The sequence below is a fragment of the Gallinula chloropus genome (assembly GCF_964237585.1).
Source record: "Gallinula chloropus genome assembly, contig: HAP1_SCAFFOLD_78, whole genome shotgun sequence".
NCBI classification, from domain to species: Eukaryota; Metazoa; Chordata; class Aves; order Gruiformes; family Rallidae; genus Gallinula; species Gallinula chloropus.
In genome coordinates, this window is record NW_028168139.1 from 192,473 (window position 1) to 217,679 (window position 25,207).

At 52.1% G+C, this 25,207-nt stretch overlaps 1 protein-coding gene across 1 annotated transcript; it reads right to left on the reverse strand.

Annotated features, from left to right (window-relative positions):
• Positions 1-19,680: 19,680 nt before the first annotated feature.
• Positions 19,681-24,683, reverse strand: LOC311204776 (coiled-coil domain-containing protein 183-like; the record flags this gene model as incomplete). Its single annotated transcript, XM_084281136.1, has 12 exons — positions 19,681-19,811; positions 20,442-20,538; positions 20,928-21,087; positions 21,473-21,633; positions 21,894-21,994; positions 22,078-22,138; positions 22,769-22,891; positions 23,013-23,117; positions 23,246-23,416; positions 24,148-24,225; positions 24,341-24,468; positions 24,572-24,683. The coding sequence occupies 12 exons, from the start codon at positions 24,681-24,683 to the stop codon at positions 19,681-19,683; spliced, it is 1,428 nt and encodes a 475-aa protein (XP_084137262.1).
• Positions 24,684-25,207: the final 524 nt, after the last annotated feature.

The window sequence follows — 25,207 nt, forward strand, 5'->3', positions numbered from 1 at the left end:
GGAAAACTTCGGGGCTGAGAAGCCTGCACTTTCAGGACACTTTGTAGGCTCTTGTTGGTCAGCAGACCACGCTGTGGGCAAAGTGCTGTCCTTTTTTGCTCCCCCCACTGAGTCTTGCATTTCTGCAGCTGTGGAACACAGAATGTACTAAGCCATGAACCGGCCTCTCACACACTGTCTCTGCTGGAATTGGAGACCCTGTTAACACCTGCACTGCAGCGGTGGCCACCTGGTGTTCAGCCTGCATTGCTTTTAAAGTGTTAACCACCACACACCAGGTCGGTCCAAGAGATCGGACCAGTTTCTCTTCTTTACCACCTGTAATAAGGGCATCCCACATATGATCCCTGATCTCTGGCCATTCGGAGACACTAAATATTAGTGTCACCTCTGTCAAATGTCCGGAGTGATGAGCCCATTTTATCAGCTCCACTATGCCTTTTGGAGACACTTGCTCATCTCTCTTAGAGAGAATACTAAGGAGCAGTTTCTCCGCAGCTTCCCACTCCATCGTGGATGCAGAGGACGGGCAGCGACCCTGCTTTTCCAGCTGCCACAACACTTACTCTTTCAGCAGCACCAGCCCATCTGCTGCAGCCTCTCTCTAAAGCTCCTCTTGCTCCAGCCTGGCTGCTACAACCAGCTTCGTAACCTTCTTCCTGGTCCCTGGTCATTCCTGGTCTTCACCCGTCCGGGTCCCTTGTTCAGGCGCCAATTGTTGCGAGTTCCCACGTCCAAAATCCAGATCTTGGGAAATAATTTATATCCAGGGGCTTTGGAAGTGCGAGGAGGCGCTAGGAACAGACTGCACACCAATACAGTTAAAAGAAATCAGTTCACTTTACTCAAGCTGGTAGCTGCTTGAATAGATTTGAGGGTTACATAATGAGGGGCCGGGATAGAGGGGGAAAAGGCCGTGGGCACCGTACCAGGTTTCTCTCACCACAATGGAAATTCTAAGTACCAGGAGCTCTTGATACACTTTCATGTTCCCATGCTTTCAGCCTCTTGTTAGTGAGTTCTCAAGACTGTTTTGCAAGCAGAACTGCAGAGATACGTAGCTGTGGCCTTGATCAGCCAGCCAGGGTCCCACATTGGGCGATTTCCTGTTCTGGGGAAGCCCCTCATAATGCCCCTGCCCATGGGAATTTTCCCCTCTGGGACAGAGCTGCCGTCCATTGGCAACGTGCCAAAAAAACAGCCATAGCTCCCAAACCAAAGGAGCTGGGGCACAACGACATACCCAGCCTGAAACCTCCCCACGGAGCCCGCAGGCAGCCTTGCTGACCACGGGGCTGGAGGCTTTCCTGTCCTGGGGAACCAACCCTCCTAATTCCCCTGCCCTTGGGATTTTTCCCCTCTGGGACGGAGTGGCCGTCCATTGACAACGTGCCAAACGCCCAGCCAAAGCTCCCAAAACAAAGGAGACGGGGCTCAAAAACATACCTGGCCCGAAAAATCCCCATGGAGCCCACAGGCAGCCCCCCTGCCACCGGGGCTGGAGGCTTTGCTGTTCTGGGGAACCAACCCTGAACCTTGTTACATAAATGTAACATACATGTAACAATGATAAGAGGACTTTAGAGCAAAACATATGAAACTGGTGATACACAATGCAGTTTCTCACTGAACCACACAACTCAGGCTGTGCAGCCCAGAACGTCCCAAGAAACCAGACTGTCCCCAAAAAATGCGTGTCCTGGAGCCGCCTGCTCCTCCTCCCACCAGCCCCCCCCTTACACTGAGCATGACATAATTGGCATGGAATACCCCCTTTGGCCAGTTTGGGTCACCTGTCCTGGCTGCGTCCCCTCCTTTCTCATTAGTAGGGAAAAATGAACAACTGAAAAAGTCCTTGATTGCTTGGCAACAACTAGAAACATCAGGCTGCTATCAGCACTGCTCTCATCCTAACTCCCAAACACAGCATTCCATCCACTACTAGAAAAGAAATGAACTCCATCATAACCAAAACCAGGACAGTTTTGCTGGATAAAGTCCAGTGGGTTTTGCTGGATGATGTCCAGGCAGCACCAGACGAGGCTCTAGAGGTGATGGAGTGAGCTGGGCAGAGGGTGGAGCACCAGCTCCAGGATTTTGCTGTGCTAGTCCCAACCAGCGATTGCCACTAGCCACCGAGTGTGAGCTGAGTTTTCAGTGCTCAGCCAGTCCCTGTCTGACCCCCTGGGGTTGCTGCAGCTCCTTCCCAGCACAGCACGTCGTCGTTTGCTGGCTGGTGGTGGGGCAGAGGTGGTGATGCTGGTACCCGGGCAGTGATGCCCGCCCTGCAGACGAGATGGAAGCCTCCATCCTCCCAACACCCACGCGCAGATTCAATGCGTCACTACTGCAGGTTTGATGGGTACAAGGCAGAAATGCACCACTGCAGCTCAGAAGTACGACTGCACTTCTCACAGTCACAAGAGAGTCGCACAATGCGCTACTGCCAGCACAGCAGTCAGGAAATGCAGCCTTACGGCCCCAGCAGAGCCCCGGTGCTCACTGCTACCGCCCGCAGGCAGCTCACAATGCTCAGTGTGACAGCTACAGCAGATTCAGGCAACTCATGGGCACGCTCCATACTACATGGTGTCAGTCAATCACCCCAGACTACCAACTTTAACCATGTCAAATATTCACTTCCTCATCTCGCCGGGTCAGGGCTCTCAGGTCATTCCCTCAGCCAGCCTCCTGGCAAGGGGGAAGGGTCTCCTTGCAGAGTTGAAGCGGCTCCACCACCACCCCCCCCAGACTGAAACCCAGGGGTTTTATGGCTTTCAGCAGTGTGACAGAGGGCAGGACTGTGCCGGGAATGGACAATGCCATCTTCCATGTGTGTCATTAGCGGTGCCCCCCCCTACATATACCTACATATACTCTTGATGTTGCATGTCTTTGTATTGCCTGGGCCCACGGAAGCCAAACGGGGACCCTCTGGCTTGCCTTTATCTTACTGCCAGGCAGCTGAAGAGCAGCTCGACTGGGACTTGGGCATGTTGTTTATTGAAGGAATTCAAGGCTCAACCCAGGTTTCAATTTGCTGAATTAGGCAGCACTGCCCTGTTTAGGCTGGGCTTACAGGACAACTCAGGTTTGAGCTATCTTCCCATTGTTTGTCTCTGCAGAGATGGGGCCTCAAGGCAATCCAAGGCTGAGTCGCTTTTACAGCCCCCCAGGAGTCGCCTGGTGCGCTGGACATCACTGAAACCTGTCTGTGCAGCTCTGAGCCAGATGATCCCACATCGCTGCAGAGCCCACGCGCACCAAGCACGTGTCTGTGCTGCAGCGTCTCCATGGGACAGAGAAGTTACACACAGAGCTGAGCTGCACGTGCTGCTGGCTGCTATGAAGACACCTGGCTGCAGGTACCACTTTGCTGATAGAAGACTTAACTTGTGACAAGAAAAAACTGCCCTTTTTATTATTTTTTCCCAGACTCAGGTCTGAAGCTTTTAAGAAGCTGCAAAACTTTTCCATTTCAACAGAAAAAATGCAAAGAGCAGCTCATCCCTGGTTGGCACTCAGTTGCCTCAGAACCCAACACACCAAGATGAGAGGCTCTCAGAACATCTTTAGCAATACCCAGCATGCATTTTTAATGAATCCCTTTTCATTCTAACCTTCCAATAACCTGTCTGTGCATGCTAGCACAGAGCTGAGATGTCGTCCTGTCCTCACACATCACACATGGAAAGGCCCTGAACGTTGTCTCTTGAAGGATTTACCTTTACACTTGGCTTGGACTACAGCAGGTCTGCGCTAACCAGGACAGCCTTTCCTGGGAGGAAGCCCTGCCTCCCTGTGTCCCGAGCACCAGCTCTGGCTTCTCACAAACACACCCGGCGTTTCCCTCTGCCTGTGGGGGACAAATAAAGCTCAGGTTTGATTTGCCTCAGGAAACACCGCAGCTCTGCCCAATCTCTGCTGCCTCTGCAAGTGACCTCTTTGCACCCCTGACCAAAGTGTCTCTGGATTACGAGAACGTCCTGACCCGCTTTTAAGGTCACAGGTTCTCTCAAGGCCTGTGAAGGCTTTCTGCGGTGCCTGCCTACGACAGTATGAACGTCCAACCTGGCTTAGCTCTGCCGATGGGAGGACGGGCGGGCTGAGTCGGGACGTGGCCTCTAGTAAGAGCATCTCCAGCTAAGAGTTTGGGCACTAACAAAAAGACACTTTTTCTGAGGGACATTATAATTGCAGAAGCCTGGGCACTGACCCTGCCAATACAGGCTCTGCTCCTGTCCTGCGCTGTGACACACACCTTCCCTCTTGGCTCCTCTGCCCAGAACAGCCCAGCACCTACGCCCAGCAGCACACGCAGAGAGGGAGTTTTGGATCCAAAAGCCCTGAGGAACTGAGAGGACAGAGTTGCTCACCCCTACCCACATTAAAGACCATCTCAGCTGGGAGAAATCAAGAAGAGTTTTGCAGCTCAGGGGACCTGGCACAGCCCCAGCAAGGCAGCATCACCTCTCCCACACTGAGAGCCTCAAAAGCTGCTGAAGGGGAAATCACCACAGTGTCAGCACCCCGAATATCGAACCCCATGGGCCTGCCTGACTGGGCAAAAGGGTTTTGGCCCATTGGTTTCTGCCCAATACACACTGAACAAAGCATCACCCACTGATGCTGCTGGCTCCTGTGCCCCAGTACGCCCAGGCACAGACAAGGCCAGTTGTCCCCAGGTGCCACACAGAGCTGGTGGTGCTGGGGAAGCCCCCGGTACCTTCACCAGCGCTGCTGAGAAACCCATTTTGTCATCAACTGGGTCAAACTTGCACATAGGGTCAAAGCTGGGTCACCCATCACTGGGAGAAGGTAGGAGGATTAATTAGGTTATAAAAAACCCACTTTTGAGCAGAGGAGAGCATGTTGCAGAGCAGCAACAACTTCACTCCCCGCAAGGACTCCCCTCATCCCTTGCAGGGGGGGCACAGGTCCATGAGGGCAGCAGAACCACATACCTGGGTCTCGCTCAGGGCACGGCAGGTCCGGGGCTCTCACCGTGCCCCTTGGGCTCTTTCACTGCCTGTGGGCAGGAGCAGAAGAGACGCTGCAGGGAGGGAACAGGACGAGGGCAATACAATGATCTCTGCCCTGATGAGATGTCAGCACTGCTGCTGCTGAACAGATCTTGGTTTGTGGGACATGAAAATGCTCCAAAGCAACCTATAGGAGTTTCCCCAGGAGAACTTGTTTTTGGGAGAATTCTTGCAGTTCCAGAAATTTATGTACCTACAAAAACAAGACTCTTGGATGGAGATGATCAGGAAAGCAAATGCCTTTTATAGTTACCAAATGAATTTATAAAACCTCTTCTACCCTTGAGATTCTACATGGGTAAAAAAGACACTTGAAATTGTATTCGATTTCATCGTTATTGTTGTTTGCCTGTTTATTACAATTTTTAATGCCTTCTTGGATGTGTTTCTCACCTGAGGAATGAATCTCAGACAGAGGTTTGGAGATAGGAGTAAGTCCTATTTCAGGGATGCAATAAAAACCTAAGGAAGGGAATGTTAAAGTCGAACCGAATTTAGTACAAGCAGTGTGTCAGAGTTAGTTAATTACTATTATGAAGGAATAGGATTAATGATACAGTATTTATGGCTCTGTAATCCCAGGTGTCCAGTGAGATTCTTTAACACCCACTTCTCAATACCCACCAGAAGAAAGTTTGGGAATGTGTTGATGTTGGTCTGGTAAAGAAATTGAAGAAGTTGGGAGTTTGTCTGGTCAGGAATCTGCACAACTCCCTAATAAGAGAGACATTATGCTGGGGAACAGCTACAGTGACATCAGGTATCCCGACATCACTGGACAGTTACAAGAATAAAGCATTAGAGAATAGAACCAGTCTCCAGTTTGAAAAGCTGTAATTATAATGAGAAATTATACAGGTGCCGTGAAATTAGGAAACTTTGATGTGAACTACAGAGCCCTAAATTGGAATTTGTGTTTTGACCCATGCAAAGGAAAGGCCTCTTGTCAAATCACTAGCACAGCATGTGGATGTCCACTCATTGTAATTCATGGATTAAGAGGAAAGTGTTCTGTTAAATCACTTGAAAATGACAGTAGACTTTGAAATTGCAAAATAATTTGCAAGGAAATAGAAAAGGGGGGAAATTGAGATAAAGAACTGGGCATAAAATTAAGTGATTTTATATAAACTTAGAGTTATTTTCATAAAAGGAGCTGCACGGTTGAACCGCAGAAGCTGAGCCACCTTGGAGATAAGGAGGTAACGGGTTCCCGTGCTCTTGTAGAAGAGCAGAATGTCTCTCAGGACTCTGCTGTGAATTAGCAACGCAGCTCGGGGCTCCAACTCACGACCTTAGGATTCAGTCATATGCTTTACTGCTACCCCAGCCCTTTGAGCCCCAAGTTGGTCACTGAGAAGAGGACTGCTGTTGTCCTGGAGCTATCCCCTTGGATGGGGCAGGGATGTCAGGTGGTGTGGCAAACAGCCCAGACTAGCTCAGCTCACCTCTGAGGACAGCTCTGGCAGCTTGACTCTGGCCAAGACCAAACCTGATAGTACTGAAACATGTTATTTGATTTTTTTTCTCCCCTTCAAATAAAACAAATTGGTTTTTAATTGTCTTAGAAAATAAATTATTTTGAATAATTGAATAATAATCCTGGCCTTTGCTTTTTCATATGCTGTCTGCAATATCGACAGGTGTCTCACCTGTTGAAAGGAATACTTCCTACTGCTGTCTTACACTGCCAGTAGCCACCTTCTCTCTCCAGTGTGAACAATCCCAACACTAAGGCAAGGTGGAGCTGCCCCCCCAGCACCTGCCCCAGGGAGGTGGAAGAACTTCACCTCACAGAAGAGACTCTCAGGTTTCTGCTGGGGCAGATGGCAAGGAGTAAGACTAAAATTTAGACTATCCTGAGTCAGTCTCCATGCAGCTTAAGCAAGAATGGCTCTTGAAATAGGATGAGATGTGCTGGAAGTACGAGGTCTAAACAGCTGGCAGAAAATGCCTGCTTGTAATGAGCTTGGGGAAGGCGTTTGCCTCTCTGTGAAGCCATTCGCGCTGCTGGGCACCTCAGGATGGGTGAGGCCCTTTGCGACAGCAGCACTGAGTGAGATGAGCACTGAGCCTGCAGGGAACTGCACCCAGCGTGTGGCAGTTACCCCTCGGAACCGCGCTGCCTCCAGTGAAAAGTTACCCCCCCGCTGCGCAAGCTTCAGGCATTCAGCAGGAGCCTTTGCCTGGCCAGGAGCGTGTGTCTGACCCCAGCTGACAGACCTTATTGGCCAGGCAGCTGCCAACTTCGTCAGCCCTCTGCCAGATGGCAAAGCAGCAGGCTCCTGTCAGATGCCAGCAGGAAAACCTGCAGAGGAAATGTTGCTGTGAACGTTGTTTGCTGGTGTCTCTGAGGGTTTCTGCAGAGGAAGCCAGGACCTGTTACAGAATGGGATGAGTTGGGGACCAAAAGCAAAGCCAAAGGCTGTTTCAAGGCAGCTCAGAAAACCCATGCCCTGAGAAGCCAGAGACAGGCAGCCTTTCTCTCCTTCCTCTCATCAGACAGGCATGCTGCCCGTCACTTTTTCCTGGGGGTACTCGAGGAACCAGAGCCTTGTCATTGGGTTACAAACAGGGGAAGGCGTACTGCTGCCGTGACGATCTTGCTATGGAATGCTACAGATTATTTCCTCATGGGACTGCTCTTACCAGCAATAATGCCAGGTGTTAGAAGAGAGGGAGCAATTCTGGGGACTAAGGTGGGATGGCTGTGGAGTCTGTAGTGCGGGTCTGCTCTGACACCTGCACTAACAGCATATGCAAAGCCCTTAAGGGTATGTCACGCTTCTCTTTGCCTTTCTTTGTAAGGAAATGAGACAGAATTCCCAGGGGCCCTTCGCCAAACCTCCCAGACTTCCCCACAGCCCCAGGCCCAGCCCTTCTCGGCCTGCCTGCCTGCCTCGGTGCTGCCACAGAGCCGCCAGCGCTGCAGCCAGCGATGGCTGGGCAGCTCCCGCCCCGCCTGTCCTGGGTCTGGGGGACACAAAACCAGCCCCCAGGCTGGCCAGAAGCCCCTCTTCAGCTGCAGCAGCTTTCTTGGCACTGGCTGGCTAACATCAATGGAGTTAGAAATCCTGTCTGTACTCAGAAATAATATGCAGCTGATTCTCAAAGACCTAAGGAACATTCTATTAGCAACATCAACATCCAGTTCAGACTAAAGTGCTGTGAAAACTTTTGGATTCAGAATTTTCAGCTCCTTTTGATAGAACATCCGCTTCTTCACTCCAACATAGGGATGCACAGCTGTCCTGCACACCTGCAGGTAGGTCCTGGAGTAGCCTTTAATGTATTACTCCCACACAGCTGTCTCACCAACTTGAGCACAAAGAGAAATGACAGTAAAGAACAATGGGCATGTAGTAAAACCCTTCCACCTCCAGAGCTAGAGGTCCTGAGATAACGCCAGGGCTGGGTTTGTTCCACTCCTAGAGATCAGCAGCTTCCAGGATCTCACAAAAAACTCCCTTGCAAGTAAGAAGCGTTAACAAGTGGAGGTGGGCAAATAATGGGGGTTACAGGCCAACCCTGGAACACACACGGCAAAGATGGTCTGAGCAGTAACTCTGCTCTGAGGGGAGCAGACCACCAAACCAATGCCGGCTGATGAAAAGCAGTTTCACCAGAACACTGTGTTCCATGGGAATTCTGGCTGCACAGATGGTGGAGGGAGATGCTGACGAAGCAAGCGCCCATCCAGGACAATCACTGCTGCCACTTCTGTTGTAACATCAGCTGGGAAGAACTGTTCAGATAAGAGAGTAAGAAATGCCAGGTAAGGAACATAAAGAATATCAGGAAGAACACCAAGAATGAACTTGGAAGAGAGAGATTTCTTGTGGGCTGCTCTTCTCCCAGAACCAAGGAAGAGATGGAAAAGCAACTTAGGTGTGCCCATGGATGCCAGCCTCCCAACCGCCCCGCAGCCAAGGCGCTGCCTGCGCGCACAAAGGCACCTGCAGCAGAGCCACACAGTCAGACTGCAGACAGACAGAGCTCCCTGCAGCCCCGGCAGAACACAAATGGTTCCAGCACTTACAAAGCCCAGCTTCCTGGGGGAATTCCCTAGGGAAAAATCACCTCCAATGCTAAAAGCATTGAAAGAAAAACACCCTGAGCAGGAAAGAAAAGGCAAGTGATACACGATGGCAAAAAGCAATTCTAGTTTTCTAGAAGCTCACTCCTGGGCACAAGGCATTTTCAGGGTGCTGAAGGCATTTGGTTTATTACCTTTTATATCAGTACCTCTTCATCAGCAGAGCAAAGAATGATGAAGTTCTCAGCTGCCAGAAGCTGGACTTTGGCTGCTGTTAACCCTCGCCAACCCTCCAGTTACAGACACCACTGGCTCTGGAACACAAAGGATTGTTCACACCACCAGCTTCTTCCTGAATAGACTGAATGATACAAAATACTACTGGGTGGATTGATCTTCAACTTCAGGAGAACACAAAGGATTTGGGTGGTTGGGATGTGAGGGGAGTGTGGCTACAGCCCTTTGAGCTGTTTTGCTGGCGCAGCTACAAAATTTACTCCTAACAGTCTTGAAGACAAAGAGAGTGAGGATAGGGGAAGACTAAATAATGAGACCAAGGACCAATGAAGAGACACCTTGTTTTCAGCTAAAAGGGGTTCCTAACTCCCTTGTGCAGGAATGGGGCTTTGAGCCCAGAAATGTGTTGAGACTGGAGAAAACCGTAAAGAGCAGCCACACAAGAAAAGGGGAAAAGCTCACTGAGAGGAACATGTCCAGCCTTCATCCCTGCAGACCACCAGAAGACCCCCTGAGAGGCACTGAGAATGCTCTATTCAGGAGGAGTTAATGTAAATAACATCCTGGAAATAATTTGCACAACCCTGCCTTTTCCTAGGTAAATATGTATGGTCAGTCTCTGAGAAATAGGAGTTACTTGGCTTTAAACGACACACACACTAGGAGGAGCGATGCCCTGTGTGCCCAGCACTGCAAGAAAGAATCCTGCTTCACAGTCACCAAGGCCGGTGAGTTTGGATTCCGCCTTTTCGAGGGTTCAACAAACACAAGACACTGACAAAACACACACTGCTTTTCGTCTCAGGAAACGTGACCCTCATGTGACCTTCTCTCTGTTAGAAGGGATTTAGATCTAATTATGACCATTTAAAAAAATCTCTTCAGTACTAATGATGGGAGGGAAACAAAGCAGCAGAATCCCTAAGAAAAGCCCTTGGGTTTGTGCAATTCTGCACTGGGAAGATATCGGAGGGGAACCCGGTGGGAGCCTGAGTGAAAAGAATTTGATGAAGTATTGTAATTAATGCCTTTTTTTCTTTCTTTCTTTCTTTCTTTTCTAAGGAGAGAAGGGAAATGGGATGAAATTGGCTGTGCTGATTGGTTCTTCACCCTCCGAGATCATCCGGAATGGCAGAGGGAGTGTGGGCTTACAATACAGCACATACAAAACCCTTCTCTAGATACATTAACAGTAAAAGAAGGGCCAAGGAGACTCTCCAGAACTTACTGGATGCAGAGGGAACATTAGTGACAAGGGATGACGACAAGGCTGAGGTACTTCATTCCTTCTTTACCCAACTCGGTTGCACCACAGTACGTACAGAAGTGCAGCAAACTACCTTTCACAGTCATCTCCACAGCAAATCTGAAAGCAGGAACACCTCAGTATTCCCCACCCTCCCTGCCAGCATTGCCTCCTCTTCCTCCCTTTTGACAGCCCTGAGTCCTGCTGTCGCTTTGGCCCTCATCTCTAGCATCAGCAGCATCCCTCGGTAGGGCTTTGCCTTCAGGGTGTCACGGGTGTTCTACAGACAACACCAGTATGGACCACATCCATCACCAAAGTCTGTAGATTTAAAACCCCAACAGGCTAGCAAGAAAGAAGCCTAGTGAAGCCTCTGGACTACATTTTGGTTTGAACTCAAATGGTTTTAGAAAATTCAGCTGAAGCTGAATGTCTGACTCAGAGAGCTCAGCATTCACTGACACCAGCTGAGTGCTTATTGAAGAGGCCATCATCAAATACCAATGACACATTTAAAAAATATTTCATTCAACATTCATTAGTCATTTCAGCATATTAAAACCTCTTCAACATTGTACCTGAACTCTGTATTCACCACTAGCACTATGCAAGTCAACTGATCCCAAGTACTGCTTCTTAAAATCTTTTAAGATCAGTGCATGAACTGAATGCCAAACGGGCCAAAGAGTGCCCAAATGTAGAACGCAAGGCTGAGAATTCATATACCATTGGTCCTTTGCCCTGAGATCTGGATTAAATTCCCTCCTCTGTGGCTTTGTCAAGTCCTATTCATGTCTCCACACTTCACTTTACCTTTAGTAAAAAAGGGATCATTTTGTTTTCCCCTACTGCTAAGTCTGTCTTGTCTCTTGGGACATAATTTTCCACGGTACAAAGGCCACTCTGGAAAGCATCTTACACTCAAAGCCAAAACAGGTTCACACTTCTTACCCGCATCTTTGAAAACCTCCTTCCTGCTGGAAGTGCTGTATAATCAGACTGCAAACTCAAACGACTTGGAAACTATCCTTTCATCCAAAGGATCACATTACTCAAGCTCTTCATTTGTTTTCAAAGTCAATACTCTGAGGGAGGAAACCCAGGATAGCCTCACAATGTTAAGGCATGATGCAAAAGCAGCGATCCGGAGGATGCTCTGGCTAGTTAACAAGCTCGGGTCTCAGCCCTGGAAGGATAGTACTAATGGAAACACCGACAAGGAAATAATGAAATTCTAAAAGAATATTGTTGGGCTTGTGCTTCGTGAGAAACAGCTGTGGAAGGAATAAAAGAGATCTAGCAAAAACATGCATAAAGACCTGAGTTCATAGAGTTAGAACTGTTGAAACAGGCAGAAACTTTAAGGGTTGACACAAGTCATCATGCTGGTACAGTTGATATAGCTAGCTCCTCAATAAAGGGATACCCAAGGCCATACCTCTCACAGAGAGGTGAGACGCAGATCAGCAGTCTCTCCAGCAAGGAACACGTGTCCCTGGTGCTGCAAGAAAGCACTTGGCAGTGGCTGCCACCAGTGCAAAATAAGGGCACCACGGGTACCATGACTTACTCTGCCACACAAGAGTGTCAGGATTTCCAGAAGAATGCTGTGAGCTGTGTTGATGCTGACCCACAGTCAGACACTACTGAAATACTTCTCAAGTATTTTGCTTGGGAGTTCTTCAGGAAAATGACTCAGCAACAATGCAATTCCATCAAGCTACCTCCACAGCTCATTACCATGAACAAGGCTGTAGTCATTGGGGTGACAATTTCTGTAGTAACAGAATCACATCCAGTCTCTCTCACATTTTACCCCCCCTTTTATGGCACTGCAGCTGCGCTGGTCCTCAGGGAATTCCTCCTGGGGTGGATTAGTTCACAGGGAATCAGAAGAACCCAAACTAAGTTCATACTAAAGCCCACGGCAGAACGTGTGGAGCTGAAACACACTGTCCCAATTAAAGGGCATGTCTGGACTCTCCTTGCAAACAGTGTCACAGCTCTCTCTTTAGAAGGTCACAGGGAGGCTGGAAGCTCAGTGACAGGAGCATCGTGCCTTGAGCTACAGCATGACTTACTGCAAGCAGTGCTGCACAAGTGTCTAGCACTAACTCTGCAGGCAAGGACGCTGCACAGTCCTTGTGCCTGCGCTGATGGGACAGCACGGGGGGCAGGAGAAGGAAGCGGCACACAAGCTGTGACTATTTACCACTTGCTTGTAGAAGAGGGATCGCATACTCTCCAATGAGCAGAAGCTGCCAGAACAGAAGCAAGGCTTCTCAGCATAGCAGGCAAAGGGACATTTTGCTACCTAAATGCTTCTGTCTTCATCTTTAGGGCCACTTCTACCTGACACAATCAGAAATAGTAAAAAAAAAAGAAAACAAAAAGTGGGAAATGTCTATGTGGTGTCAGACAGCAAAACACCTCTGCATGGCATCGATACAAAGGTCAAGAATGAACACACAGGATAATATACTATTATTGTCTTTGTAAGAAATACTTTGGCATGGATTTAAGTTTAATTCCTAAAAGTACAAGCTGCCATATGCACTTGCCAGAACCCTTGACCTAATCAATTCCACAAATCATCATTTCAGTTCCCGATGAAAACCTAACTGGGCTGGTACAATGTGATTTTAAACAGTGCTTGTCTTTATTTCAGCCACTCAGATGTCTACACCCCTCTTTGCTCTTCTAAAGAGATGCTATTGCACACAACACCCATACCCACACACACCATCCACCTCAGCTGACTTTTCTCTTGAGTTCAACACGTTGCAGTAAAAACTAATTCAGGATCAAAACATGAAGTTCAAACCAAGCATTTAAGTAGAACCCCATAAGCAGGGTAAAAAGGAAGATGATTAGCATGGCAATTCCTTCTAATAAAGTGTCGATGATACTCATTTTAGTCTTTCTCCTCTTGAACAAATGCATTTCCTTCATCACTCACAAGGGAACTGGGGTCACCTGACTGTCTCTGAGGAGATGACACCAAAGACAGGAAGGTTTGATGAGCAGTTATCTACTGCAACAGAACTGGTTCCAAAGGATCCTTGGTTCTGAACATTCAGATCTATTTTAGCTGTGCAGGCAACTCTTTGGTAAGTTTGCATGCAGATGTTTTGTAAAGAAGAGCTGTACTTCTGTGGGGTTGGGTGTTAGTTAAGTATTTTGAGTGACAACTACAGTACTTGTTTAAACACCAACCAATCATTCCACAAAGCTGGGTAAGCAGGCCAAAAGCAGCAAACAAAATGCAAAACCTCAAATGCACCGTGCCAGGCAGGCTTTGAAAAACAATGAACCAAAGGTCAAAGAAAATGTTGTCAATTAGCGAGAAAGAAATCTAAAAACATGATCTCACTGTGGAGTTCTGCGCACTGGCTGCCATGTCAGTCTAGTCTAGATCACATCTGATTCCCCCCTTTGTTCCTAACTGCCTTTTTGGTAGGCTGCAGCTTTGTTATTCAAGGTTCAAATTCCCTTCATCAATTTTCCCCTCAGCCTAGTGACAGCTTGAAAGAATAGAACAACTTTAAGTACTTTTGCAGTCATTTTGGGATCTTGCCCAGTACCCTAAATTACTACCCTGCAGCTGAACTTCAACCTCCTTCATTTGTTGACAAAAACACGAAGGGAAAATGTGCTCAATTTACAGGATTGTAACAAGTGTGCCTGCCCCTTGCCCATTCCAGGACAGACACTTTCAAAGCCACTGCAGCATTACTGAGGTTTCACAACAGACATTTATTAACCAATGCTCAGTGGTAGAAAATGGGGAGGAACTAAGAACTTTTCCACCAATGGGTAGACCTATTTTTGCTCCCAGGTTGCATTAACCCAATTAAGAGGTGATCTTGAAAATCCTCGTTAGCCAGACAGTAGCAAAGCCCTTCCTTGTCTCTCAGACACTGGTAACGTAGGAAACAGCAGGAAGGCCATCTAAATCTCTATCTGCACAACCCCAGGAGTTCTTTAGTAATCTTAAAAGCAAATACTGGTTAAAGAACCTGCAAAGTTGCCAAGAGACAAAGGTTGGAACCAGCTGAGCTTTCACCTGCCCAAAGAAAGCTTTCTGCAGAAACTTCAAGAAAACCATTTCCTGCATTTTTTCTTTCCCTGATATCTCAGGTTATCAGCTCCAAAAGTTTTCCCTCTTCACCTCAGCGAGGTCACATTCTGTGTGCACTTCAAGACAGAAGAACATGACAGGAATCACATTTCTTTAAAATTAAAGAAACCCCCAAACACACCCACACCCACACAACCCTGATGAAATTATACACAATTTATGATTTCATGAGAAGAATGTAACCCCTTGTTTTTGCAAAGAGGGGGAAGGACATGGAAGTGGAAGCACGATTTATTAAAAACAAAGGGAGCCTGCAGATCTCAAATAAGAGCACTGCAAAACCATATCCTCAAAATGTGGGAGTGGGTTCAAATGATTCCCCACTCCTGGATCAGCATTTCTCTATTCAAACTGTATCCTTTGCAGGACCAGTGAAAAAACAGGCAACAGTGGGGAAAGCAAAATCGCATCAAAGTAAAAGGACTGTCAGTTAGCAGATGCAAAGTACCTGCTGCAACTCCAAAAGTCAAACCCACCATTCAATGACACTGCTTTTCACACCGCAGAAGCTGCATCTGAATCAAGTTCCCAGAGCTGCAGTGACACATGTGCTGTGCTAACAGCATCCTTTAACGGCGCTACGAATCCCTGAGGCAGAAGGTCACAGCACAAACATCCCATTCTCAAGGGACTTCTTTTCCCCAACTCAAATACAAAAATGTAACATCAGCCAGCAACCAAAACACTACAGGCAAGAATAGACAAAGACGGAAAATCAATGGAGAACCTATAATATTTGGTTATATAGCATGCAACAAGCAATTCAAATAATGTTTTTTAATGTGTTTTCTCTTTTACAACCTACTGAGAGATGAGGCTTGGAGCCACATTATTAAATGTTGAAGGTAAAACTAAAGGAATGAAAAGCACACAAGTTGGAAGGAATCAATGCTGACAATGTGAGATGACTGTTTCTTTAAATCAGGCAGTAATAAGAGGAACAAGCATCTACACAGCTTCTCTGCAGTTCTACTTCCAAATAAAAAAGTCGCCTTTTCTCAATAACATCACCTTTAGATGTCTTATGCCTTTTATTCTGTTAAGAGAAACTGAGAAATAGCATGGAACAATGGTTTCTGTTGTTGGCATCTAAAAGTGGAAGTGTTAGTTTCACCACTGAACTGAAAGGTATGGGGCAGCAGCTCCCACGTATCCATAGATTATGGGAACTTCCAATCTAAGTAACCAAGACTGGCTATTTTCTCTTTTCACTTAAAAATGGACTGATTAATTATAAATATGTTCATTATAAATTATAAAATTATTTATTAATGAGAAATCCCTCTTTCACTTCAATTAATTGCGTTCATTAAAATATCATCCTACCAAAACCCAAGGGTACACAGCTGCTCTTGGCTGCATCTTCTCCTTCCCCTCTGAATCAGGGCTGCCGGGCACCCATGCAGAATGGGCCCCATCCCAGGAAGAAAGCCTGAGCCCTGACAGAATCACAGGGCAGACGGACGGTGTTCAGTGGTGGGACAAAACATGAAGTTCCAATCACATTTGGCTGCCAACTGATCAGCTGGTATAAGGCAGGACTGCTGAGAGAGGCTGTGTCTGTCCTGCTGGGCAGGAGACAATTGCTACTACAACGAGCACTAATAAATGTTGCCTCATCGCACCCCAGAGCACCACAAAGTAAAGTGGAAGTGAAAAAGCCATTTCCTAGGCTTTTTCTCCAAAACAGAGAGCATCACTGTAACCCTCCCACCCACACCATCCTTATTACAATAAACCATTCAAATCTTACTCAGGGGTGACCAGGCTGTAAGGAAAGCGCCTGCTGCTCTGTCAGAGCTCAGCTCAGAGCTGCACTGGGGGAAACCTTGTCTTGGTTCCCAAAGTTGAGCTGGCTCTGGCAGGTGTCTGCAGGCATCAGCACGTCCCTGGCCTCAGGCAGAACAGTCTGGGTCATGTTCAGCAGCTTTTAAGGCTCTGTCAGAGCTGCAGGGGAGGGAAACAAGCTCAACATCGGGTGGGAGCAGGGAAATGCTTTGCTCACACCCTCCAGACAGGTGGCACACTGCCAAATCTGCACAAGAATTTGCCAGCACAAAGAAAAGGGGGTGGAAAAGAGGGGTGGACTTACCGGGGACTGAGGGGCTGAAGCTCTGGGGCTGCCGACTCCACACGAGGCCCAGATGGCTCCGGCAGGGACTTGCTGCCCAGGCTGCGGCAGATACCAAAAGCCCCGGCTGGGCGGGGGAGCCAAGCTGCAGGGAGAGGGGGTGCTGGTGGTGGGGAGAGGCTGGAGGGGGGGAAACGCCCCCCTCCTGTGGGGAATGGAACAGCCGCCCGGGAAAGGAGACACCTTGTGCTGGTGGGAGTGGAGCTGTGAGAGCCCGAGGAGCAGCAGCACAGCCCGAGACAGGGGCTCTGGCAGCCATGTCAGTGTGGGTGCTGCCTGGCAGCCGTGTCAGTGTGGGTGCTGTCTGGCAGCCGTGTCAGTGTGGGTGCTGCCTGGCAGCCGTGTCAGTGTGGGTGCTGCCTGGCAGCCGTGTCAGTGTGGGTGCTGCCTGGCAGCCATGTCAGTGTGGGTGCTGTCTGGCAGCACGGTTTCAGCCACACAGGCACTGTTACAAGCTCTGCATCTCTTCAAGGCTGCCAGTTGCCAGTGATTACTATTTCCAGCCTTGAAGAGGTGCACAGCGCTCCCCATGTCCTGGTTTAGATCACACTGTACTTCAAGTCGCTGGAAACACAGACTGTGGTGGCAAGGTTCATGCATCACTTTTCTGACAAGAGGAGAGCATGTAGCAGAGCAGCCACAAATTCACTCCCCACAGGGACTCCCCTCATCCCTTGCAGGGGAGGCACAGGTCCATGAGGGCAGCAGAACCACATACCTGGGTCTCGCTCGGGGCACGGCAGGTCCGGGGCTCTCACCGTGCCCCTTGGGCTCTTTCACTGCCTGCGGGCAGGAGCAGAAGAGACGCTGCAGGGAGGGAATCTGCCCTGATGAGATGTCAGCGCTGCTGCTGAACAAAGCATAAATATACATAAAAATACTCCAAAGCAACCTAGAGGTGTTTCCCCAGCAGAACTTCTTGTTGGGAGACTTCTTGCAGTTCCCGAAATTTATGTTCCCTTGGATGGAGATGATCAGGAAAACAAATACCTTTTATAGTTAGAAAATGCATTTATAAAGCATTTCTCTTGGCTATGAAAGCCCTGAGCCGCAGTGCCAGAGGGGATGCTTGTGGGGTCCCTGGGTAGGTTTCAGGCCAGGTTTGTCTCTCTGTCCTCGCTCTTTTGTTTTGGGAGCTGCTGCTGGATGTTTGGCATGTTTGAATGTGAAGGAAGGTAGAGCTGAGAAGTGACATAGGGCACATTTAGGACAGTTCCCTGAGGTATTAAAGCCTGGTAGGTGATTTCTCCCTCGGGGTTTTACCAACAGGATGAGAAGAAGGGACTTGGGCAAAGCTATGGCTGAGAGGGGGTGACAGGAAAGGAAGTGGTTGGTAAAAATGCCAGGGGTTTTGGTGAACTATCGGCCGCCCGTGCGATTGGAGAGGGATCCTCCAGCCTTTCCATGGTCATCGAACAAGAACTGGGGCTGGGGAGCAATCGGGGTAAAGCTGCCCCCGTCCCCTCACTCTAGAAATGATAAACAGCAGCTGAAGGAGCAGCACAGTTGGGTCACGAACTGGCAGCGATGGGGATTTTTGCTTCCCAGCTCACAGCGTCACAGCGCAGACCTCAGCCCGGCCGGAGGGGCGTCCCTCAGCGCCCCAGCAGCCTCCTCGTATCCCCCCCTCTTCCCTGGCACGGCGCAGGCAGCTCCCAGGGGTGCCAGAGACACCGAAATCCTGCTTGAGAGTGCGACTTGGGGATGGGGCTGCACTCGGTATCGAGTCCCGCTGTGCCTGAACTGGGGCAGGAGAATAAAAGACAACCCTGAAAGCTTCCCACTCCCTGCCTCAGTTTCCCTTTGGTCAGCAGCTCTTCCACCGGTTCAGCTGCTGCTCTTCAGAATCATGGAGAAAAGATGTTACGTGGAGGCGACAGCCCATCAAGGCATCCAGAGCTCCAGAAATGGGAGGGATATACGGAAGGGAAGGGAGCGAGGGAAGGAAACAGACCCTGAAAGGAATAGCCACCTCATTGTATTTAAATACCAAGAAAACTCCAGAGCCCGCAGGAGCCAAAACCAAGACCATTCTATGATGCTCGGCATCGTCCCTGGCAAGAGGGCAAAGCCAAAACCCCGGCAGAAACGCTGATCCTGTCCGAGACCAACGCCAACCCCAAGAGGGTTTGCAGAGCAACCAACTGGAATTTCTTCAGTTCATGGCTTTTTACTGCACTGAGGAAAGCTTCAGGAGCAGTGATGCCTGGCGAAGGCGCCCGTTTGATCCCAAACCATACGCAGTCACGGCAGCATCCCCCCCTTTCCCCTCCACAGACAGGTACCCGACGGGATGAGCTCTGGTTCACAGCAACAGCAAAAGCCCAGGGCACAAGTTTGCCATTTCCCAGGAGGGCAACCAGGAAGGATCGGGGCTCCCAGAGCTGGCAGCTTCTTGCAAGAGCCATCTCTGCAGCCCCCCCTTCTCCACCAGAACACAAAACTGCAACAACCCTCTTAGAGAGAGTGGCTGCGTGGTGCTCAGCTCTCAGCTGGGGCCAAACCATGACAGTGGGGAGACCAGCTGGGCAAAGGGCAAGGGCACAAGGAGCAGGGATGGGGCTGTCCCCAAACCCAGCTCTGCATCCCTCAGGGTTTGCACGCCCCATGTCCCAAACTGCAGATGTGATCCAGGCCCCGAACCCCGTTACAGCTTCACCACAAGCTTGTGAGAAACAAAATATCTCTGTTCTATTAAACAGCTGGGGAGAGGAACAAGGGGGTCTGCGGGAGCCAGAGAATAAGGGGAGGGTCTGCAGGAGCCAGAGAACAAAGGGGGTCTGTGGGAGTCTGAGAACAAAGGGGGGGTCTAAGGGAGTCAGAGAACAAGGGGGAGGGTCTGCAGGATCAAAGGGTCCAAGTGGGCAGCTTCTTCCGCCGGCTCTTCTTGTTGCTCTCGACCAGGCGCAGCCCCTGCCTCTTGATGTCTTCACGGCTGAGGACAACGCCGGGGTCTTTCTCCTCAAAATCAAAGAGGTCTGGACAGAGAGGAGAGAAGCGGGCTGAGGAGAGGCAGTGGGGCCACCTCCGCTCAGCCCATGTCCCCAGGGAGAGCTGGCATGTTTTGGAGGGCTGGTGGCATCACGGTGACCCTCGGGCCGAGCCCTCTGCCACAGGCACTACTGACTAGTGAGGCTCTTTCTCCTTAGCATCCCAGGCTGACCTGCCCCTGTCTCAGACACTGCTGGGGCTTCCCATAAGGGTCTGGAGCCCATGAGGTGGTGGGTACAGCTCCTGCTTCGTTAAAAAGAGGGGGCAAGCTGCCGAAACCTCAGTGGTTCCTCCAAGAGCATCCAACAGGAGGAGGGCAAAGCCAGACCCGAGCGCTGGTTCTTCTACACAACAAGGATTTCTAAGATGAGGGTCTCCCTCCTTGCCCCACACAACCCTCCTTGCCCCACATGACCCTCTTTGTTCCTGCTGTGCTCCAACACACACCACCCCACTGGCTGCCTTTCATCTCCCACATCCCCACCTAAAATCATCACTCAAGCTCAAAGCCTTGGAGACAGCCAAGGTCAGCCCCAAGGTGGATGGACACCCAGTGATCCCAGCGGGCAGGGGCTGGAACAGTCGCTGTGGAACGTGTCCTGGCTGTGCCCTCCTACCTTGGACACTGCTGCCTATGGCATCCAAGGAGATTTTCAGGTTCTGGGGATCGCTGGCGGTGGCCTTCTCCAGAAGATTCCTGATCTTGACCAAAGCCTGTGAAAGACACCCTGGGTCAAGTGAGGAAGGGTTGGTGGGTGGAACAACCCCGGGGTGCCCCACCTGGATGTCCCTGGGGGAGACACCCTGCAGTGCCCAGGGATGAAACCCCCACGCACCTTGCTGCTCTCACTGGGGCTGTGGCTGTCGGGGGACAAGTCACACACCCGCTGTACCAGGTACTGCAGCTTCTGCTGGCAGTGCTGGAGCTTCTCTTCCAGCCCCAGGGCCTTGACACAATCCTCCTGGAACAGGAGAGAAGAACCACCTTAGCGGGGAAAAAGAGCCCCTTGGAGAGATGGTGGCTGCCCCAGGTGTCCTCACGCCGTGCCGCTGCCACACCAAGCACTGGGGGGGCCTGTGCTCACCCAGTGCTGCACAGGTACCTGTCCGGGCACTGTGATGCCGTGCAGGCGGATGAAGAGGTTGTCAAGGCCATCTTCAAACTGGAGCAGGACCTTCTGGTTCCTCAGGAGATGGGCTTTCATCTGCTCCAGCTTCTCTTCTTCACGCTGCAGGCTCCTCAACAGCTCCTCCTCCAGCACCCTGCAGCCAACACCATGCACGTCCATACAACTGCACAGGGGTGCAGAGACACCCCAAATCTGGTGGGAAGGCTACTCAGGTTGCCCCCCTGCCACCCCTCCCAGAACTGCAAAGCAGAGGTGCTGCCTGCAGCCCATCTGCACCCCTGGTGCCACTGCCCATGCCAGGCAAGGAGGGAGGGGCCTCCCAGTGCCGAAACCGGAGCTTTGGGGACTCTGCCAGGACCAGAGCTGGGGGAGCACCCTGCTCAGGAACCTGCAGGACAGGAGGGGTGGGTGGCTGCAGGGGGACAGAGGAAGGGGTGCCCTGTTTGGACATCCAGGACACACGTGTCCCCACCAAAGGAGGTGGCCCGGTCGCATGTCTGCCCTGACGCCAGCCGCACCTGGTTGTGTCGGGGGGCTGGCGAAACTTCAGCTGGGCGTGCTTCAGTTCCAGCTTCTTCAACCTCTTCCTCAGCGCCTGCACCTTCTCCTTGTATTCCTTGATGCAGGTCTCCAGGTCCAGCGAGGACTCCTGCTGTTCCAGGAGCCTGCTGGGGATGTCCTGGCCAGGGGAGAGCACAGAGACTCAGGCCCCGGTGCTCCAAAGGCATCGGGACGTGGCCTCAAGGACATTTCTGCACCCTGGGCCGCTGACAGCTCACAGGATGGAGAAAAGCAGGTCCATCCCGGCCCTCAGGAGCGGGGCTTTGGGGGCTGCAGGGGCAGAGGAGAGCAGGTGACCCCACAAAGTGAGCAGCAGGGGCTTCCCTGCCCATGGCTCCAGCAGCCCCCCGTTTTACCAGGGACAGGTCTTGACGTTACCCAGAGGAGGCAGCACTGCACCGCAGCCTTGGCCTTCTCCAGCTTCTCGGTCAGCCTGGCCTCGCGCTCCAGCTGGGCCTCAGCGGCCTCCGTCTTGGTGTCTGGTTGGGGGGAAGCGTGAGGGGTCCTTCCTGCCTGTGGCCGTGCCCGCATCCCACCCCCCCGCGCCCCGCCAGGCACTCACCCACCAGCGGGTCCTGCGAGTGCTGGGGCAGGGAGTCCGTGCTGAGCTGGAAGGCGGCTCGCTGCAAGGATGGTCATCGTCACCCCCTGAGCTCCCTGCAGCCCCCCGTCCCCCCACCTCCCGTGGGGGCTCAGCACCGATGCCTGCTGTCTGCCCACAGCTCATCCCGCAGCCCGTGTCCCTGCTCACCTCTTTGGGATGCTTTGTGCTGGCTTCCTTCAGCCAGCGCCTGTCCCTGGGCACCTTCTGGGCAGCCAGGGAGCGGTGCCTGAGCTCGCTCTGCGCAAGGAACCAGCTTCTCGTCTCCGCCATGTGTGCCTGCAGCGTATCGGGGAAGGGAGAAGCTGCTGCCAGAGCTGGGAGGGACCTTAGGGAGCCAGCTCAGCTTCTGGAACGGCCAGGGTCAAAAATGGCCCCCTGCACCCCTGTGTAAATGGGCTGAGAAGGAAACTGGGCGAGGATGGAGCGGGCTGCCTTCACCATGGCCGGGGCTTCTTCAGTTGGGCTGTGCCCAGCCCCAGGGCAGGCTGGCCCAAGGGCAAGATGCAGGAGGAGCTATGAGGGTATCTGCGTGCTGTGGGCAAGCCCAGCTCAGTCTCTTGCTCTTTAGAACAAAGCTACTCACCAGCGGGGTGCCATCTGCGGGCTCTGGAGGTGGGAGAGGGCCCCAGGGTGCCCTGTACCATCTCACCTTGGCTACCTCGGCGGCTCTGAGGGCATGCGAGGCCACAGGCTCCATGTCTTCCAGCTCCCTCTGGTAACTCTCAGCCATCCCGATCAGGAGGTTCAGGTGCTGAGGCAGGTGGGCCAGCTCCTGGGACACAGGGAGCCACAGCTCATCACCCCACCGAGCCCCAGGGGTGCCCTGCATGCGGTGACAGGGGATGGAGGGGAGCAGGGCGGGCGGGAGGATGGCAGGGTGAGGAGGAGCTCACCTTCTTCAGGACATCCCGCACAGCCAGGTACTGGGTGGTCACCTTCTGTGCGGCACGGACCTTCACCAGCATCTTCTCAATGTTGTTCTCCAGCTGGTGAATCACCTGGGGCAGAGATGGGATGCGAGCTGGGGGTTACCCCACAAACCAAGCCCAGCACTGCCCCCGGGGGCACCGGGCTGGGAATAAAGCTCCCCGTGGGTGCTGTCGCCCCGAGAAGGGCTCCTGGGTACCCGCATCTGCTGCTGGTGCTGCCTGTCGTCCGCCGCAGCAACACTCTCCAGCTGCTGCAGCCGCCTCTGCAGCTCCCACAGGACCTGGCGCCGCCGCCGCACCTCGTACTGCAGCGCGTTGTAGGTGTTGGTGCGGCCATGGATTTCAGCCTGCACCTTCTCCAGGGCCAGCTGGAAGGGGACACGAGGGTTTACCAGGCTGCAGGCACGGCTCACCAGGCACCCCGGGGAGAAGTGGGGCTGCCTCCAAAACTCTCCTCCTCCCAGGGTAAAGCAGGGAAGCTGGGACGTTGCTCAGCGCATTGTCACTCCCTTGGCAGTGTGGGGTGTGGGAGAGCTTTGCCGTGGTGGGGGCTGGTTGGGGTAAGGCAGAGCTGGGCACATGCTGGTGACAGCAACGGGACGGGCTCAGGGACTCTGCATAAGGCAGACCCTGGGCTGGGCCTCCATCAATCCATCAGTGGCCCAGAGGCGGCTGCTGGCGGAGAGCGGTGGCACTGTTCCCTCCCTTCCAGAGGCCCCTCTATCCCCAGGGCCTTTATAGCCAGGCCAGAACCTTGGGACAGGCAGTAGAGGGAAGCACCAGCACCTCTCTCTCCCCCAGGGATGTGGCTGGACCCCACAGGAAGCCAGGCAGCCCTGGGGACCTGCCAGCTGGACGGCCAGCAGCTCTGCTGGGGCCAAGGAAGCTCAGGGTGCCAGAGGAGGACCTGCACAGATGGGGCTGAGCTGGAAGGGGACCCATGGGACCACAAGTGAACACCCCAGGTCTTGCTGCACCAGCCCTGCCGTGCTGCCCTCGCGCAAGCACCACGTCCCTGTGCCGTGCAGCCTGTTCTTCTGAGCACCCCTGGGGCCCCAGTCCCTGCCAGCAGTCCCTGCCTGCCCACCCCTCCTGTTACCTCGACCGCCTTCCTGGCCATAAGAACACCCATGGGCCTCTCTGCTCTACATGCCTCCGAGAAGGTGACCTTGCTGCGCTGTGGGCGGCGGAGGGAAAGCAAGAGCATCACTGCCAGCCTGGGCATGGTCACGTCCTGCTCCCGGACAGGAGCTGGCTCTGCAGGGACAGCACCAGGGGGGTCCAGCACCTACCGGGGACGCCCGGACGGTGTCCAGGGTGTGGATGTCATCCCGTAACGTCTTGCGCAGGGGGAGCAGACGCTGCCTGGTCTCAGCCAGCTTTTCTTCACACAGACCAGTGAAAATCTTCTGCCCTTGCTCTGGAGGACATGAAGGCGCCGTGAGTCCCACGCAGGTACAGGCAGCTCGGCTCAGGACAGCGGGACACCCCCCACCCGCCCTGCCAAGCCCAAGGGGCAGCACCTCGCAAGGCAGCGACCTCCTTCAGCTCCCAGATGCGCTGGCTGAGTCTGGTCTTCTGGCCCTGCACCACACGGGCGCTCCTGCCCCGGCCCTCCAGCCCCATGGCAGCCATTGTGGCACCGCTGCCGGGTGGACACGCAGCCAGGATGAGACCACAGATGGACCTGAGCTCCTGGTGCCCGTGGAGCCTTCACCACGGTGCCTTCAACTGCTGCAACCCCCCCTGCTCGCCTATCGACTCCCGCAGACCCTTGCTCTTCGCTCGGGTGGGTGAGATGAACCGCGAGTACTGAGCTCCCCACGGCAGCAGAGGGCCGGGTGGGCAGCTGGGATACGGGTTCTGTGTCCCATCAATCACCATGGCTACAGTGTTTGCCCCCTGCCCAGCCTGGCAACCCCCCACACCCCAACAGAAACGGGGCCAGGATGAGTTCCAGAAGATGAGAAACTGCATAATATTGATATTATAATATGATGTCTGGTGTTACAAACGGTGGTGACAAATTGTTCACTCTAGTTTAGAGTATCCAAATTAAAGCCTGTACAGAATTATTACCTGAACCCACCTACTCTCACTTCACATGTTCATGAGCTTATCAGTCCTTTGCGCTTGCGCAGATCCTTCCAAGAATTGTG